Below are 19,325 nucleotides of genomic sequence, written 5' to 3' on the forward strand. Positions count from 1 at the left end.
AAGTAAAAAAAAAAAAAAAATCTAACCATATTTGAAATGGTTGATCACAATCCAACCATTTGGATTAAAACGCACGTGTTACTTGATACAAATTTTGGGGCTGGTAATAAATATCAAATTAACATAAGGGAACCAATGAACCATGAATCTATCAATTGTCGTCATCAGGGCGCGCCCATGAGTACCAGGAAGTTTGCCACGTCACGTTGAGACGCAAACACCCACACTGGTGGTACCGAGGCCATTCAAAAATATGCTTCATTTCGAAAGGGAATTGTGTCACTTGACATGCTGGGCAACTTGTAGAAGAGTTTAAAAACCAAACTACAATATTTCAACGCGGAAACTATCCTGTCGTCTGTTGTTTGCGGTTTACCGGTAAGTATTTAATTAGCTAGCTAGCAACCTGGCGTATACAATTAAATCAATGGTCAACAGGCGTCGTGAGAATTTCCCCCTTTTTTTTGTAAAGCCAAATAAAACCTTTTTATTATTATTATTATTTTTTAAATTCTTATTAAACGTTTAGAAATACAGCTTTTCTCTTCATACTTACCATTGTCAAATTGAAGCACTTCTTTGGAAACGTATGTTTGAAAGAAACTCGACCATTCATCAAATCATTTAGATATGAACTTTGAACTCAGGTGGCGTTTTAATTACACTGTAATGGAAATAAAACCGTTCCCTTGGTATTTTTATAGTTTGTCTTGTGTGTGGCAGGCGTAAATTACAATCAGTAGCACTTAAACTTGATTATCAGTTTTTGAGAATGATTTATAGAAGGTACCTTTGCCTTTTATTGGTCTTGCTAATGTGTTATGACTAATAATTAGTTGTGAATGACTCTTAGGGTTTGAAGCATTACATTCTGGGCTCCCGCACATAAGCCTCCTTTTAGTTTCCTGAAATTGTCATTTTGAAGGCGGAGATTTCATCCACAATGACGATAACGAATGAATGACAATTTGGGAAAACAGTACAGTTTAATAGTTGAACAAATGTCTGTCTTCCTCTTCCATGGTTCATTCACTCACTCACAAAAACATTCACAGTAGGCTATTCCCGAATTTCCCGCGTTGAACGAACTCTGTTCAAGAGCAAAATGTCAGCAAACGGCAACTGAGGCTAACGTTGGTTAGCTATTTCTCGCGATTCCAATTTTTCCAACTACTTCAATGCTCCTGGTTGCAGCAGTACAATTAAGTGCATGTATCCATGTGAACCTCTCTCAAACGATGAGTTTTTTTTTTTTTTTTAATGTTGGTTTTTTTTTTTTTTTTAATGTTGGTTTTGTTGAATGAGCCCTTGTGGGATGGGCTCTCATCTCGGATGACATCCTGGTCTGGGATGTAGCCCACATCCCTTAGAGAGAAAAAGGATTTTATGACTCATGATAGTCCATTGTCGAGCACATCAACTTGTAAAGCAGTGAAGTGTCAACTCTAATAGGAACAACCTGTTCCAGGGTCATGCTGCGACTTATCACAAAAATGTTTAAAAGTTTTAAAAGTATTAACGATGTTAGCTTTGAGTTGGAAATTCACAAAATGTTTTTCATTTTTATTACACTGTAGAATGAAACAAAAGCCATCGTGTATTATCAGAAGATTTATGATTGCAACTAAAATCAAAATAAAATAGAGAGCAAAACTTGATTTTACAGTATATTGGTATACTACCTTTACTACTTTTTCATTTTCCATTGTTTTGTTGCTAAGCATAGCTTTGTATATTGGTGTAAACCTCATGTACAAGAGCTACAAATCAACTAAAGAGTTGGTTGAATTTGACCTCCGGTAAAAGTGATGTTTGACAAGTCAAGGTTCTTCGTGTCGTAAAACAAACATACTGTAACCGTGTTGAATGAAAACCCCAAGCACTCATGTACACCCACACAAATGGTCGGGTGTGTATTCACTGCCTGAACTCATTTATATTTGTGTGTTTCCTAGGTCGAGGTTGTGGAATGCTGCTAGACGAGACCCCTCTGTTCGATCCTGCTCTACTTGAGGAGTTAGACTGGAGCGAAAACAGTGCCTCCTTCTTCCCACTTATCTCTCCTACTAACCCGGGAGAAGGCCTGGTGCTCAGGCCCCTATGCACCGCCGACTTCAACAGGGGTGAGTTGTGAACATGTGAATGTTGAGAACCAGCTGCTTTGCCTGAAATGGTTTCTTATAAGGCAATGGTGTAAAACTAAATAACTCGTTGCCTGTATTTGTCTTCCAGGGTTCTTAAAGGTTTTGTCTCAATTAACCGAGACAGGTGACATCACTGCAGAACTGTTTATAAGTAAGTTAAAATCATAGTTCAGCTGGGCTTATACTTGGGTGCGACTTGTATACCGGTAAATTCTAGAATTACACATTTTCTCAAATGTTATTTCACACTGATCTACATAGACAATGGGTAAACAAAACTCGCAATCAGCCCCAAGAGGGCACTCTTGGCTTGTCAACAGGTGGTTAGAGAAGAACCTGGCATATAGCATATCCATTTGTCTGCTTAAGCATTTATGTATGTTTTTATTGCATCAAACTCTTTTAGTAATGATTTGAAAGCAGTAAACAAGTCAGTGAATGTTAATGTTTAGTTTTAATGGAATTGAAACTAGGCCTCGGTTGTTGTTTTTGCTTAACCCTTCAGAGGGAGTTGGTAAAAGTGATTTTTGGTAATTATTAGAAAAAAAACAAAACCCATCGTAAACCCATGAAGACAGATTCAAAGCAATGAATGAATTAGTTAATGAAGATTAAAAGAAATTGTCTGCTATTCACAATGATAGATGTTTAATTTAAACTTGGAGGACTGACTTTGAATGCAAATTTTTTGGTGCCATTGGCAGCGCTAGACATCGAACAGTTTTGTCTGTCAAAATGGAGTGAATGTCTAACACCCATTTGTTGAACGAGTGTCTGATAAAGGATTAAAATACACAAAGTAGCTACAGAAATCTGAACAGTCATAAATTGTATCCGAGCTGAGTGGAGCCCCAAGCCGAGGATGGACTACACACGGGACCTTTGGAGGCGAAGGTGATTGGAACCTGCTTAGTACTGCAGCTGTTGATGCAGAGTAGCAAGCAAATACAGCTAAGATACACCTACGGACATTTGGTAAGCTGAGTATTATCAAAACTGAGTAAAAAGTCTGTGTGCATACTACAAACGTTGAAATGACAAAGTGGATATAGCGTATTTTGCTAAGATAAAGGAGCTGAAGTTGGTACTAGCACTGTGTGATTGTGCAAAATGGCTGGCATTGAAGGTAGCTTTAATGCTATGTTCTGCAATTATTCAATTTTTTTCCTGAAGTAAAATTATTTACTATGTTTACTTTGCGTGCGAAGAGAAATGGTGGACCACATACATTTTCTCCCAAAAATGGGACTTATAGTCCGGTGTGTCACCCCACATTTAAAAATTTTTTTTAAACAAGTTTGTATTAAACTGCGGAGAAATATATATTCCAGAAAATACAGTAATTGAGACACTTAGTGGTTTTGATAACTCTGGTCTACAAAATTTTGAAAAATATCAGCTTCAGAGATAAAAATGTCTAAATAGTGCTTGCTGTGATGACATGAATTAGAAAATAAAATATTTTAATGCTGGTTGGCTAAAGTATTCAGTATTCAAGATATTTAATGTTGGGTATTACCAAGGTACAATGGTGTAATTACAGTATAAATGTTTTACAAGTTGCTACATTTGACATGATGGATACATTAGTGAGTTATGCAATATATTTCGTCTAAATTGTTTTTTTAACATTTCAGCCAAATACTGTATCTCAAAAACTAGAGCCAATTGACTTCATTTTTCGTTTTTAGTGTCCCAAATTTCATAGCCTCACTACATGTATTGAGGAAGCATTTTGCTCAAATACTACTGTAAGATGTATCTTAAACATTGAGCAACATCACGGAAAATCAATTTTAAGTGATTTTTCATATTGATATTAGTAACTCAGTAAGCGGAATATATATTTTTTTTCCTACAGAAAAATTTGAGCACATGAAAAAAACGGGAGACTACTATGTGGTGGTGTTGGAAGACACCAATCTGGGACAAATTGTGGCCACGGCCACTTTGATCACAGAGCATAAATTCATTCATTCTTGTGCAAAGGTAGGGTCGAAACGCTTAAAACTTGTTTCTGCTGCACAGTAGTGAGCGTGAATGAGAACTCTGTGCGGGTTTTGTTTGCAGAGAGGCAGAGTGGAAGAGGTGGTCGTCAGTGATGTGTGCAGAGGCAAACAGCTTGGAAAACTGTGAGTACAACTGGTCTGGATAAACGTCCAATCATTTGAACTGGGAAAGCTCGCTGTGATCATTCCCTGCCACTTCCTCCTCCAATTCCATTGTCCTTTTTTCCTCTTTCTCAGGTTAATGTCCACACTTGTGCTCCTCAGCAAAAAACTTGATTGCTATAAAATTACACTGGAATGTGCACCTAAAAATGTGGCTTTCTACCAAAAGTTTGGTTACGCGGCTTCCGACGAGACTTACATGCAGTGTCGCTTCTCCCACTGAGGACATCTGTGCCTGGAATACAACTCTGCACGACGCCCTCTGACGTCAGCCGAGGAGAACAATGTGGTTTGGTGCGCATCATTTTTTAAGCTTTTGTAGTCATCTAAAGAGCGTCTGAAGTCAACACTAACACATGATGAAGCCCTCCACCCACATAACACCCCTATTTTTCTTTGGGTAACCATGGCTACCTCATATTGATGGAGCTCTGAAGAAGGGATCTAACTTTTCATGTCCTATTTTTTTCAGTTGTGACAGAAAATACGACTGCATTCTGCCACGAGTTCTGTGAAAAGTTAAGCCTTCTCTATGGCTTTAAAGCATCCAATAAGTCATGGACTATAACCAAAGAGCCATTCATAAAACATGAATCTGTGCTGAAAATATCAGTCATATTGGTGATGGTGATATTATGTATATGGAAAATTCACATTTTATACTGCCACAATGATTTTGTGGATGGGGGTATTGATACAGAATGATTTGTAAATGCATGTTTGTTTTCTAGCTGGGCATCAGAAATGTATTTAATATAATTTATTGCCAAATATGTACAGAACTAAATAAAGAAATCGGAAGATGCAACATGACATCTTTATGGCTTCTCATTAAATGGGCATCCTCTCCATTATCCAAATGTTCATAAGAAGTGGTCATTAAAATAACTATACAGACCTGGTGACATGTAACTGCATGTTTGTTGTGAATATCTCTACGGCTTACATATGAAAAAAGTTCTTAAAATGTGGGTGCAGTATATAGTCATGTGCTCCTTATAGTCCAAAAATTACAGTACATTTTTAAACAAATGAATACAATTTTATTATAGTATGTTAAACTAATGAAATTAAAATGAATAAAGAGTCTGGTTGTGGTCCTTAATAACATGTTTTATTTTTATAAATGAGTGCCCTGTAAAGGGTTAAGATGAAATATACAACTTCAAATTCATTCAGTCATTTTATTTTGCAACAATTTCTTCCTAACATTAAGACAGATATATATATGTTAATCTTATGACACCAAAATAAGGCATCAATTATCCCTCTTTGTAAGTCCTTCGATGGGCGACGTCGTGACCACTTTCCCTTTTCCTGCCCCAATCTGGTAGTTTCCACAAATTCAAGTATCGAACGTGCATTATTGCAATACTGTCCCGCTGCAAATGCAAAAATGCTTTAAATACTATAAAACTGCAAAAAGTCTCCCCATCAGTGCATACAGCTCAAGAAACGGCAAAAATCATCCCCGTTAGACTTCCATGTCTCAGACATGAGTGCCGCCCGCCCCCCCTTCGCTAGAAAAAGGTTCAAATATCTACATTTTTAATCTCATTAAAAATGTAAAAAGAAAGAGTGCAATGTGCCACGTGACTAAATGTAAGCAAGGCTCATCCATTTTGTGCTGCTGTGACCTGCATTGCTCCAAAGTCGTCCTCTTCCTCCAGGCTGCGCTTACGGCTTCCTGTTCAACAAAAGGTCAGAATAGCTTAGTTGTAACACAATTGGGGCTGCTAGGGATTATTTTTTTTCAATATCAGAATGTGTATGAACCTGGCATGCCTCCTCGTAAGAAGGAGCAGCCAAGCTGCATGGATGACATCATCTTAATGGTCAGTTTGGCGAGGTAGATCGCTTCATACTCCTACAAAACACAACAGGCGTTGACACATCTCACGAAATGGGACAATTATGATAATTGTGTAACACAGTGGGTCAAATAAGTATTTAGTCAACCACCAATTGTGCAAGTTCTCCTACTTGAAAAGATTAGAGAGGCCTGTAATTGTCAACATGGGTAAACCTCAACCATGAGAGACGGAATGTGGAAAAAACAACAGAAAATCACACAGATTTTTAACGATTTCCAAATTAGAGTGGAAAATAACTATTTGGTCCCCTACAAACAAGCAAGATTTTTGGCTGTCAAAGAGATCTGACTTCTAATGAGGTCTAACGAGGCTTCACTCGTTACCTGTATTAATGGCACCTGTTTTAACTCATTATCGGTATAAAAGACACTTGTCCACAACCTCAGTCGGTCACATGCCAAACTCCACTATGGCCAAGACCAAAGAGCTGTCGAAGAACACCAGAGACAAAATTGTAGACCTGCACCAGGCTGGGAAGACAATCTGTAATAGGTAAAATGCTTGGTGTAAAGAAATCAACTGTGGGAGCAATTATTAGAAAATGGAAGACAAACAAGACCACTGATAATCTTCCTCGATCTGGGGCTCCATGCAAGATCTCCCCCCGTAGCGTCAAAATGATAAGAACGGTGAGCAAAAATCCCAGAACCACACAGGGGGACCTAGTGAATGAGCTGGGACCACAGTAAAAAGGCTACTGTCAGTAACACAATGCGCCGCCAGGGACTCAAATCCTACACTGCCAGACGTGTCCCCCTGCTGAAGTAAGCGCATGTCCAGGCCATAGGTTGCGCTAGACTTTTTCGTTGTCTGTCATTTTGACTGACTGTCATAAAAATCCGGTCATAATCTATTTTTACCCGTCACTTACATTTTTAAAATGGTAATAATGACATATTCAATAGTATTTAGTTTTCATTCATTTTTAATTAATATTCTGTCCGAACAAGCTTAACAAGAGGCAAACAGACAGCGGAGTGCACCAATCAGCGACGGGCAGACGTGCCGTTAGCAAAGCGACGAGGGCAGGACGAGGGACTTGCGCGCGGAAGTAAACATTTGAGGAGAACAGAGTTTATTCAACATGGCTAGCGCGAGACAGACTGTTGTCAATGTCTCGTGTCGATGTGTTTTAGCTCATTTAAAACTGAATTTACCGAACATATTCTCGGCTCTCCCGGACACGGATGGCGAACACGTCACGCAAATAAACAAATCTGATTTGTCGATTGATTTTGTACCTACTCGAGAGGCTGTGTCCCAGACTTTTCTGTCAGTGTTTGAAAAATACAGGGAGAACAGTCTGGCCGTGCCAGGCAAACACTCAGTTGCCTGGACATTTTTCCGAGTAAGGCCAACGACGTCATGCATCAAGAGAGACAATAGCTAAATAATATGCTCACTCGCCACCCTGTCGTCTGGGGTGTGAATTGCAACCTGTCAAAATGACGGATGGACTTCAGTTTTTTCCGTCACCGTTTTAAAAAACCGGTCAGCAACGGAAAATATTCGGCTAACGCGACCCCTGGTCCAGGCCCATCTGCGGTTCGCTAGAGAGTATTTGGATGATCCAGAAGAGGACTGGGAGAATGTGTTATGGTCAGATGGAACTAAAATCGAACTTTTTGGTAAAAACACAGGCTCTCGTGTTTGGAGGAGAAAGAATACTGAATTGCATCCGAAGAACACCATACCCACTGTGAAACATGGGGTTGGAAACCATGCTTTGGGGCTGTTTTTCTGCAGAGGCACCAGGACGACTGGTCTGTGTAAAGGAAAGAATGAATGGGGCCATGTATTGAGAGATTTTGAGTGAAAATCTCTTTCCATCAGCAAGGACATTGAAGATGAGACATGGCTGGGCTGGGTCTTTCAGCATGACAATGATCCGTAACACACAGCCAGGGCAACAAAGGAGTGGCTTCGTAAGAAGCATTTCAAGGTCCTGGAGTGGCCAAGCCAGTCTCAAGATCTTAACCCCATAGAAAATCTGTGGAGGGAGTTGAAAGTCCATGTTGCCCAACGACAGCCCCAAAACATCACTGCTCTAGAGGAGATCTGCATGGAGGAATGGGCCAAAACACCAGCAGCAGTGTGTGAAAAGCTTGTGAAGAGTTACAGAAAAAGTTTGGCCTCCGTTATTGCCAACAAAGAGTACATAAAGTATTGAGATGAGCTTTTGGTATTGACCAAATACTTATTTTCCACCATGATTTGCAAATAAATTCTTTAAAAATCAAACAATGTTATTTTGTTTTTTTTCTTCCACCTTTTGTCTCTCATGGTTGAGGTTTACCCATGTTGACAAATACAGGCCTCTCTAATATTTTCAAGTGGGAGAACTTGCATAATTAGTGGTTGACTAAAAACGTATTTGCCCCACTGTATGTGATGTTAAACATCCAGTTAAATGTTTTATGATGGGTCAAATTTATTGAGATATTCACTTGCCTCTACTGCCACTTGCTAACGCTTTATTGGACAAGTTACCGTACTATTTTTGGTATTTAAAACAAAAAATTAACCTAATAGAGACCTGGTGTCACATTTTAGGTCATTTAGGCCACAATATTAAAGGAAAAGACATCAAGAATTGACCTTCATGCTAAACATAGTTGCTTAAATGATAAGCAGAAAATGTTTAAACAAAAAAATGTTACCACTTGAGCCATTGTGTGACAAACGAGCCACATTGGTACAGCAGAAACACTGAAAATGTCCAACAATGGCTGTTTTGCCTACTTTCTTGAAATACTGGCTTTTAATTAAGTTTTTCTTCAACTATTACACAAAAATAGTTTTTTTCCCCCTCAAATTAAGGTTCTTTCCGCTGGGATGCAGTTGACCAGAAGTTTAACATTTGATATGCAAGTGTGGCATACAAAATGTCATGCCTTGCTATATGGACCCAATAAAGCTCTAAAGTTTTTTTTTTTTTTTTTTTTTTAAATTTCTCAGTAATTAACTTTATTTAAACTGGGAGGACTGGGTGTGAATGTTTTACTGCCAGTGACAACGCTAGACGTCCAATCCATTTTCACTGGGAAGGCTAGCAAGAGCCTCATTCATTCCAAATGGATTGAACGTCTAACGCTGTCAGTGGCAGTCAATAAGTTAAATATGCGCCTAATAAAAGGTTTAAAAATTTGAACTCACCTGAAGCTGATTAACAAATCCTATGTTTGGATTTATACAGAACCTCCTTTCCTGGATGTGACTGAATGCATCCCTGGAGTGAACACACAGATTACAACAGGGTCGGGATATATTTATCATTGGTGCTAGTATTCTGATATTACATTTTCCATCTGATTCTTGAAAATAACAGCCATTCTCAACAAATGGACTCAATCATCTCTGATTGGCTGAATAAGATCAGGTGACCTATGGCTTTGTGTCTGATCGGTTTAACTGATCTAACAGGCTAAGGCGTTTGAAATTTGATTAAACTTTGTGGAAAGATGCACGAAAATATGATATTTCTCACATTGTTAAATCAGTCATCATTGTGAAGAATCTTAATATGATCAGTGTATTTACTGATCTATATGCTTCCATAAAGTTTTCACTGCTAAATGGTTTGGAGTCAGTGATAATAGAACAAAACTCACCTGTATTTCATTCCAAATGTTTCCATTAGGTAGGCAATCACTAAGGCAGCACTGAAATTGAGAAAACACATTGTTGCAGCTTTACTGATCTCTGCAGAGTCTTGTTTTGTAACCTCGTTCATGTCTCAGGATCTGACAAACGTTTTAGCCTTTAAACTTATAAAATACCCAAAAATTATAATTGCTGAACCTTAGGCTAACCAAAGGTACACATGCTGGAATTTTACAATCTTAGGTCAGTATTAGGTGTTATTTTACATCATGAAAAAAAAAAAATCTGTCGAAGACAATGAATGCAAAATTGAACATAAGATAATGCAGTACCTTCTTGAGATCCCTGCATTACCGTGAACTAGTACCTTTCCTGAAATAAGGAGAAAAAAAAATTACCCGTATGCTTATGGTTGTGCCATGATTTTAAATGTGACCTCACCTCCTGTTGCTAAACAGTTATCAATAAATTCTTTAGTCTGTAGGGGAAGAACACACACATACACAAGTAGGCATGTGATGTTGTGGATAAGTTGCAATAATGATGTGCTCAAACTCACTGTAGGGAAAAATCTTATGATATTTTCCACAGGATTGTCTGCAATATCTAACACAAGGTATCTGCAAAAAAATAAATAAATAAATAAAAATAAAAAAATAAAAACCTTCAGTCAGACAAACAACAATATACAGTTGTATGATTTACAATGCGTACCTAAATAAATGAGGGAAATTAGGTTTGATAAAATTGGCTTCGATGTCTTGCCGCACACACACGACGTGCGTGATGCCCTCTCTCTCCAGGATCTGCAGCTACAGCCGCAAACAAACACAAAATATGTTCATTAAAAAATGAATTTTGGTAACAAATGCCACTGTGTAAGGGTACGTACTTTGCTTTTCATGGCAGCAGAGTAAGGACCTAAGAACAGTCCTGGTAATATTTCCTATTAAAACAAAAACGAGAGAAAAACGTAAGCCCTTATTTGTAAATAACATGCTAAATTGGATTGCATTCTATTGTACGGGAGTGCAAAATGGTGTAAGTAGGAAAATAGAATGCTAGTAGAATGAAGAAATAAAAGAAATTATAACAGTTATACCTGCCTTTGCAATATTCACATTATTACTGGAGTATAGTTTTGACTCAGAACAAATTTATTTAGCTCATTCACTTTGTCACAAGACCTCCCTTCTTTGAAGTGCCACATAAAATTGTTCTATGGTTACAAGAACACAGAACTTAAAAAAAAAAAAGGGATTAGATTCCCATATCATAAAAAAAGGTTCGTTTATACTCGTTTCCATTCCTTCGGTATGAGTAGTTGATCTCAAACAACATTGTTTATATGGCTTTGGTAGTGAATGAGTTAACTGTACTATATTTACTCTATGTCATTATTTTAACTAATAAAATGTTTAGTCATTCTAAACTGTTTTAGTGATGTCCCCGAACACCTCATTTTCAGAGGATCGATTTATTATCATTTTTTTTTAAAGAGTAGTAACAGAGATTGTTCTTTCACAGTCAGTGGTGGTCAAACATGATCACTCAGTGCAAGCTTTCCCAGTTGAAATGGACTGGATGCCTGCTGATTGTCAGACGCAGTAAACAAGGGCTCCAAGCAACTACACTACATCTACACTACTGAAACAAACTTTTCAGAACAAAGGCAATGTCCAGTGACAAAAAAAAATGTCAAGAAAATCATAACCGAGATAGCTCAATTTATCACATTGGATGACTTATTTCTAGGGGTGTAACGGTACACAAAAATCTCGGTTTGGTACATACCTCGGTTTTGAGGTCACGGTTCGGTTCATTTTCGGTAGAGTTAAAAAACAAAATGCAAAATATAAATGTGCTAGTTGTTTAGTACACACTTTTGTGCTTTCAACAATAGGAACATTAGCCTATACAAAGCTAGAATTCTGCTCAAAAAGTAGCGGGTATTTAAAGATAATAATCCAACATCAATTTGCCTTTCAGACCCCATGTATTGGTCAGCTTTCTGAAAGAAAGAAGAAAAAAGAAAGTCCTGTGCTAAAGAGAAAAGCAATCCCAATGACAAAGATTTTAACATGTATTTTACAAATGAAATGCCTCAATGAAACATTTTTTTTTCTTATGAACGGTTTTCAAAAGCTTTATTGGTGGATTTTCTCAAGTTAAAGCGCCACACAGAAATTAATAAATTTAATTGTGTAAAATGTATTATTCTTTTTAATTTCATGTGTTTTGGCTCATTTCAATTTATTTTATTTAAATGGGCTATTATTTATTTTATTCTGTGTTTATATTTTACAAATGTGATGTAGTATTCATTTATATTGCATATTTTATGTTGTATAACTTTAGTTCCTATGTGAATATTAGTTCCTACTTGTGTTGTTGTGGTAGGAGCGTTTTGTATTGAACTTAGAGCCGTGTTGGTTATTATTATAGCAGAGAAGACAGCCGTAAATCAAAAAAGAGAAGTCAACTGTGCCCCGATCTACCATTCAAGAGATCTGATGGACTCAGAAAGTAGGTTACGATTGCATAGTAATTTGAAAATCGACCGGATCCACCGTATTATTACACGTGTGACTTCCGGCCCGATCCTAGCTAGTAGTATTGACGCAGGAGGGCCGCGTCTTGCGTCAAATAAAAAACTCTGCCGTTCTTTTTGCGTGCGTCGCGTTGAGCCGCTTCTAGGATGCGTCCAACACGCGGCCGCACTGCGACTGGTGTGCATCGACTGATTGACTCTAACGCCCGCGTTTCACTGCGTTCTCGCGGCGGCCACGTTGTCGTGCCGTTGACGTTTCTGGTCTGTCCTACCGTGTTGGTCCTCATTATAGTAGAGAAGACAGAGTAAATATAATCAACACAGAGAAACTAACCCGATCCACTCACAGCCTCAAAAAGTAAGGGGTATATTTCGTCAGAAACTTATTCGGTACGCGTCCGTTCCGAACTGACTACCACGTACCGAAACGGTTCAATACTATTACATGTACCGTTACACCCTTACTTATTTCTGTTATTCAAAGTATTTCAGGATAATTTTAGCTCTATTTTTCACATTGGATGACTAATTTTATTTATAGAATTCAAAATATTTGAGCTTAATTTGTTTGCAACATTATCTTGTGTGGCACAACTAACTTGCAAAATAATAATAATAATAATAAACCACAGCTTTACCAATCACCGTTTTATATGGCTATAACGTTGGAGTAGCTTTGTTCAAATGGGGGGCGGGTTTAAATGCTCATGGCCTTTATTTGATCAATTTCTGTATTATAAAAACTACTTAGATGGGATAATTTCTATTTTTTAGACTGAAAAAAAGTCACACCTATAAAACCTCAACTCCTGTTGTCTTTCCCTAACCTGAATAATATTTATTTCTGGTAACTGACACTTTCGCCACTAAAATACCTTATATTATTATTTTTAAATCGGTTGAATATTTGACCTGTTCACAAATGCCAACAATAAATTTCAATAGGTACGTGCGAGACTATCAGTTAAATTCAGGTGAGTTATGTCTGAACATACCTGCATTTCTCTTCTCATCGTATAAGCCCAGTCCTGTAAAAGAAAAATAATAAAATGAAAACGTCGAACCTAAAACCCTCAACGGGACCTACAGTGCTACATGACGCTAGTGCTAATAGTCAGGCTAGTTGTCGTTAACACAATACTCAAAACGCTAATGCTAATAGTCTAGGGGCTAGTTGTCGTTAATACAATACTTAAGATGTTTGACAAGTCTCTTTAACTTAAACAATATGCGGCTTTCGTGACATAACTGGGGGCATACTGTCTCCTTCCCCCTAAATGACACGCTTGCACAAGCACAGTTCATATTTGAGTTTATTTAGCAGCGACTAGCTGAGGTTAGCCAGCCGTCCAGGACCCACCGGGAGCTCTTCTTTTGTGGCGGGCAGAGACGGGAACTGGAGCTTCATCTCCTCGTCCATTCCGCTGAAGTGTTTGGCCACGTTCGCGACCCGATTAAGCTCTCGGCTAGGGTTAGCTGAAAAGTCGATATAATTCCCCGCCAGCCTTCACATGCATGTCTGCCATACTGTTCACCCCACAGACAACGCACACGCAGATGCCCTATAATATGCCGGGGGAGAGGAGGAGACTCAGAGAGTTGTTGTTGTTGTTTTTTTTTTTTTTTTTGCCGCCATATTGCCTGGGTATCGTCACCACTGTCGCCAGTGGTGTCATTAGGTCTATGGGGCTTCAGACCCCTAAAAAATTTGGTGTTGTTTTATGATAGATAAGTAAATAAATAAATAAATATGTACAAAAATGCTGACACATTCACTATTTAGTTGCCAGAAAATTAGTTTAAATCAACAATCATATACACTGTCATTATTAACCTAAATATCATCGTAAATCTGTCAGTTTCCACTTACTTCATAGAATAAGGTAGAGCGCCCCTTTAGTGCGTTGCCATCCAATCCATTCCACTTGTTCATATAGAGAATGCTCATTTCTCTAAAAATCCAGTCCGCGTTTACCGTCTGACATTGCTAGCAGTCGGTACTACCGTTGTTGTTTTTTTTCCCCGCAGTTGGTCTCTGCTCACGTCTTTCCTTTGTTGTTTTGCGGTCAAAAGTTACATTTCAGCTCTAAAATAACGCTGCAATTTAGCTGCTGCTAGCAAGTTAATCTGAAACGCATTGTGAAGGTCCTAGTAGAGTTACGTGTGCACTCTTGTTACCACTATCTCCGGGTTGACTTCCTTCCGGAGCATCAGCTGTGTTTCTCATTTACACATAGAGGAGTATATGAGCTAGGCTCATTTACGTGTGATTATCATCAGTGGATAGTCATAATAATACATTAATAATAATCAATTCACCACTTTTTTTTGACCTGTTGGAGTCAGAGCAGAGGGGCAAAGAGGGTGACAAGGTAGAGAGCTCTACTTAAAAGGTGAGTAAGAGACTAATGATGTGTGAGAAAGTGGAGAAAGCCTTGACATATGTGCCCAAAATGTAATCTGTACAATTTACAAATATTTTGGAACAAACAATTACTGTGTTGTGAGTGGAAGTCATGGAATTACCCACTATGATTTTATATGTGTATATAAATTATTTGTATATGGCAGAAAACACAGACAAGACTGAAAAAGCAGTTTCTGCTCTTGCACTCCTCTTTAAAAGAAACTGCTGTATTTTAAGCCAAAACAACTGTTGTGTTTAATGGAACAATATGTCTATATGCTGCCATAGCAGATTCATGGCGCATGAAGCCCCCAAACTATTTTTAATCTGCCCGTTTTACCCTGAAAACCCCCGTTTACAGACGTCGCACAACCGCTTTTGTTTCAACCCAGCCATAAAACAAAAGTAATTAATTATATTTCTTATTCAAAATGGCTGTCATTTTTAGCTTAGAATCATTAATTGATGTCTAAAATTTCGTTTAAAAAAAAAAAAAGGACTAGAAAAAATTATTCACTCGCATATTTTAAACTTTTAAACAAATGACGTCACAATGAAAAAAAATGGTGTCTGTAAAAAAGTCACGGATATACACCTCATAACTATCGCTTAATTGTATTTTTTTGTTACTGTCACATTTTCTCTGATATGTTAGATGATAAATAATACATCCAAACAAAGAAAAATTGAATAAAAAAGTTTAAAAGGGTAAATATATGAAAAAGAAAATCTCGACCACTCCTTGATGTCTGCGATTTCTGCATCGCGACCCTTGTTATATAAGCATGTTTCACCCCTAAAATCCTCAAAAAATCCAGCTGTGGCCATTCACAGCTGTGTCTTGACTCTCGGTGATAAATGCTACATGGAGTTTTTGGTTCAAAACAAGGTGTGTGCGCAATGATATCTCGTTAAAGTCATGGCGTCTGTAATTCTGCTCTCGCGTGCTCTCACCTCCAGATAGGGTTTTGCGCAGTTTAAAAAAAAGGATTTTTTGGGTTTTTTTTGTTTTAAAAATGCCATCCTGTTCAAAATTTTTCGTCCCCCAGAAAATTGAGATTTTAAGCTTTCCAATGATGCATCACACATGGAAATAGGACAATTTTGAAATTTGGCCAAATTGGGGGTCTCAGAGCTGAACCCCAAGTCACCGGAGTGATTTTTTTAATCACTTGTGCCTTCTTTAAATTTTAATGTTTTTCTTTTTTTTTTTTTTTTTTTTACTATTTAGATTATTGTTTTTTTCCCTTCAAAATTGATGTTTACATTAATTCATTCATTTATTAAAAATTATGTATATGCTTTCTGATTGCCCAATGTAATATATAGTTCGTATGGGCAACACAAATACTGCAATTGCAAACAGAAAATTGTGATGCTTCTCACAGGTTTTTCACCTTTACTTACAATGTCATATCTTTTCCTGATTTAAAAAAAAAACATTCATCATTTTCCTATTTCTTTATTAGAACTGTGAAGAATAATTGTTTGGTTAATGTGGAATTCATTAATTGGCCTTACTAAATCCTATCAGTATTTACTTTGTGGTTCAAATTGTAACTATGAAATTTGCTGTCAGATTCAAATAACTGAGTGTTGAAAGGGTCGTAGTCCTACTATAATGTTCAAATGGAACAAACTATGAAAAGACCTTCATAGTTGAATAATACGATTGAAATGTATTGAGAAACACCTATGTAAATGGTGCAAAACAATTTAACTTTGAATTTAGTATGGGATACCCAGGGAAGATGGCGGCCTTTTGTGACGTCTGCTCCAATAGGAAATCAAAATAGTCAGCTTCATTGAGGCGTTGTTGTGTTCACCCAGTCTGACCCAGACACTCCCTCTCGACACTCCCGAGGATCACGTCATGACGCTGCCGACAGTTGCACGTATTGGAAGCAACAGTGACATCTAGAGAAAAAAATACATACTGCACTTCCATTGTTCTTTGGCTTAAAACCCACTTGGCATTCCTCTTTCAGCAGGACGGTTGTTCTTGATACCGCTCTTAATATGAAACTGAGTTTTGAATGGACTTTCCCTGAACTCAAAAAGTACAATATTACAACTTGAGTTCGGATAGAAATTCAAAAAACAAAATGAATGCTTTATTTCTAAATATAATAGAATTTGACTGATTATGTTTACTCAACATTGGAATTTTTTAAATGGACAGATGGGCCAAATTATTTGTACAAGGAGGAATAAAGATCTAGCTAAAATGATCAAAAATCATCAAATTAATTGATGTTGCTAATCGTGTAGTGGTACGTTTGCCTGACTTTGGCTCACTCAGTGGTGGTCTGATTGTGAGAGTGAATAAATGACGGTCTGATTGTGCGCTACGTCTGACTGGGGACCAGTTTAGGGTGGTGTCCGCTCAAGGGTGTAGGTTTGGTCTCAACATAGGTACGGACAATATAACAGCATAACCTCCATGTACACGTTTTGCTCGGGATGGGACATTAATAAGACCAAAGAAATTGGGTGAATGGGGGTTTTGTGCATGTTGTGTTGTGTGAGCAGCATATGAAGTTATGCTGCAGCGCCCGTTTCTCTCTAAGCAGCTTGTTGCTCAAGTTTTTCTGGTTCTATAGTTTCCAGCAACGTTTACTACATTTCTCACAGTTTAGTTAATGTTAACAGTAGAAAACACAAACAGAAGGACACTTCTCTCTAAGCACCTTCCTACTCGAGTTTTGCAGATTAGCAAATTCTCACAGTTTAATTTTATGTTAACTGTGATGCAGGTCGGACTTTCAGTAGCAAAATTTGTGGTGTGTTCCCCACCTCCACTACATTGACTTTTTTTTAACTTTACTTACAGTGGCTGCTGTTGGCAGTTGCAGAAAAAAAACCTTATATCCCTCATTTTCAAAGGGGGCGGAGGAGACGGCATGTTGTGGACAGGCGCATTCAGCAAGTGAAAAGGGGTAAATGTAAGTTTAAACATAATGAAAATAATTCACTTAATAATGGGAGGGTCAATTCTATCCTTACAACAACAAGACAATCTAAATTATCCGTATAACTGAACTCATTATATAATGAATATAAGGTTGCTTAAAGGTTGGTGGGGTCAATTTGAGCATCCTGAAAAGTTGGTAGTGTTACTGTATGTCCCTACCGTCCCTATGCAAACCTACGCCCTTGTGTCCTCCTTTCGCCTGAAGTCAGCTGGGGTAGCCTCCAGCACCCCAGTGTCTCTGACAATGAAAAGTGATGTTGAAATTGGATTTTCAAAAGGGCCCACAAAGTCAGTATGAATGCGGTACCAAGGGCCCTGAGGAAAATCCCAAGGATGAAATGGCGCTACCGGTAGATTGTTGCAAATCTTCTGGCATAATTAATATATCGTTACATGTATGTTGTCAAGATTTTCATTCAGGCACCACTTGTTCTACATCAGGGGTAGCGTTAACCGAATATTTTCCGTCGTTGACCGGTTTTTTAAAACGGTGACGGAAAAAACTCCATCCGTCATTTTGACAGGTTGCAATTCACACCCCAGACCACAGGGTGGCAAGTGAGCATATTAATTAGCTATTGTCTCTCTTGATGCATGACGTCGTTGGCCTTACTCGGAAAAATGTCAAGGCAACTGAGTGTTTGCCTGGCACGGCCAGACTGTTCTCCTTGTATTTTTCAAACACTGAGAGAAAAGTCTGGGACACAGAGTGGGTACAAAATCAATCGACAAATCAGATTTGTTTATTTGCATGACGTGTTCTTCACGAGCAACGTCACTCTTGCGCGCCGAAAGTCGTCTCTACAACAACACGGATGGCGGGAGAGCCGAGAATATGTTCCAATCCGCGGTAAATTCAGTTTTAAATGAGCTAAAACACATCGACACGAGACATTGACAACAGTCTGTCTCGCGCTCGCCATGTTGAATAAACTCCGTTCTCCTCGTATGTTTACTTCCGCGCACAAGTCCCTCGTCCTGCCCTCGTCGCTTTGCTAACGGCACGTCTGCCCGTCGCTGATTGGTGCACTCCGCTGTCTGTTTGCCTCTTGTTAAGCTTGTTCGGACAGAATATTAATTAAAAATGAATGAAAACTAAATACTATTGAATATGTCATTATTATCATTTTAAAAATGTAAGTGACGGGTAAAAATAGATTATGACCGGATTTTTATGACACTGTCAGTCAAAATGACAGACAACGAAAAAATCTAGCCCAACCTCTGTTCTACATATAGTGGATTTTCAATGATTGTTCAAATTCAAGGCCCACGCAATTTTGTTACATTATTATATGGTCTCCAATTTACCAAATGAGAATATCAACACTTGTATCACCAGAATAAAAGTTTTAACATACCTTTTTCATTTAATTAGTAATGAGCACAAAACATAAGTACTTTTTAAGGGAATAAATTTGTGTGCTTGTTTGAATAAACATTGAGATTTTGTGAAAAGAAAGAACAGGGGATTAATGAAGAGTATTGCTTAGGATTGGCCTCGAGTATTGTTTTAGCCTTTTCAGATGCGTCGCGCTAACAGATGGGTTTGTGCATTATTTAGCATTTAGTCCTGCAGTTGCTTCTAAAACTCACTAGAT

General features: G+C 38.0%; 2 protein-coding genes across 3 annotated transcripts; one reads left to right on the top strand and one right to left on the bottom strand.

The window, feature by feature from the left end:
• The first annotated feature begins 156 nt into the window (after nt 1-156).
• Nucleotides 157-5,342, top strand: gnpnat1 (glucosamine-phosphate N-acetyltransferase 1). Of its 2 annotated transcripts, XR_009065389.1 has the most exons (7): nt 157-378; nt 1,956-2,123; nt 2,233-2,295; nt 4,006-4,133; nt 4,215-4,276; nt 4,391-4,609; nt 4,788-5,342. XR_009065389.1 is itself a non-coding variant. In XM_057851298.1 (6 exons), exons 2-6 carry the CDS (start codon nt 1,970-1,972, stop codon nt 4,536-4,538), a joined length of 555 nt encoding a protein of 184 aa, XP_057707281.1. In that variant the 5' UTR covers nt 157-378; nt 1,956-1,969; the 3' UTR covers nt 4,539-5,339. The 2 variants fall into 2 exon arrangements, 1 of the variants encoding a protein (XP_057707281.1); XM_057851298.1 differs by having other exon boundaries at nt 4,391-5,339.
• styx (serine/threonine/tyrosine interacting protein) lies at nt 5,254-13,906 on the bottom strand. Its single transcript, XM_057851297.1, has 11 exons — nt 13,704-13,906; nt 13,339-13,371; nt 10,685-10,738; nt 10,507-10,604; nt 10,352-10,412; nt 10,234-10,270; nt 10,125-10,164; nt 9,801-9,851; nt 9,346-9,418; nt 6,092-6,182; nt 5,254-6,002 (listed from the first exon to the last, which is right to left on the bottom strand). The coding sequence occupies exons 1-11, from the start codon at nt 13,761-13,763 to the stop codon at nt 5,929-5,931; spliced, it is 672 nt and encodes a 223-aa protein (XP_057707280.1). The 5' UTR covers nt 13,764-13,906; the 3' UTR covers nt 5,254-5,928.
• Between the last annotated feature and the right edge of the window lie 5,419 nt (nt 13,907-19,325).

The sequence above is a fragment of the Corythoichthys intestinalis genome, chromosome 1, assembly GCF_030265065.1.
Source record: "Corythoichthys intestinalis isolate RoL2023-P3 chromosome 1, ASM3026506v1, whole genome shotgun sequence".
In the NCBI taxonomy this organism is placed as follows: Eukaryota; Metazoa; Chordata; class Actinopteri; order Syngnathiformes; family Syngnathidae; genus Corythoichthys; species Corythoichthys intestinalis.

Coding starts and splice junctions, on each gene's coding strand:
- gnpnat1 (XM_057851298.1), top strand. CDS start 1,970: ATGCTGCTAGACGAGACCCCTCTGTTCGATCCTGCTCTACTTGAGGAG. Junction 4,134..4,214: donor TCATTCATTCTTGTGCAAAG/GTAGGGTCGAAA, acceptor TTTTGTTTGCAG/AGAGGCAGAGTGGAAGAGGT. Junction 4,277..4,390: donor GGCAAACAGCTTGGAAAACT/GTGAGTACAACT, acceptor CCTCTTTCTCAG/GTTAATGTCCACACTTGTGC.
- styx (XM_057851297.1), bottom strand. CDS start 13,763: ATGGACGAGGAGATGAAGCTCCAGTTCCCGTCTCTGCCCGCCACAAAA. Junction 13,372..13,703: donor CCACAAAAGAAGAGCTCCCG/GTGGGTCCTGGA, acceptor TTTCTTTTACAG/GACTGGGCTTATACGATGAG. Junction 10,165..10,233: donor TAACTGTTTAGCAACAGGAG/GTGAGGTCACAT, acceptor TCCTTATTTCAG/GAAAGGTACTAGTTCACGGT.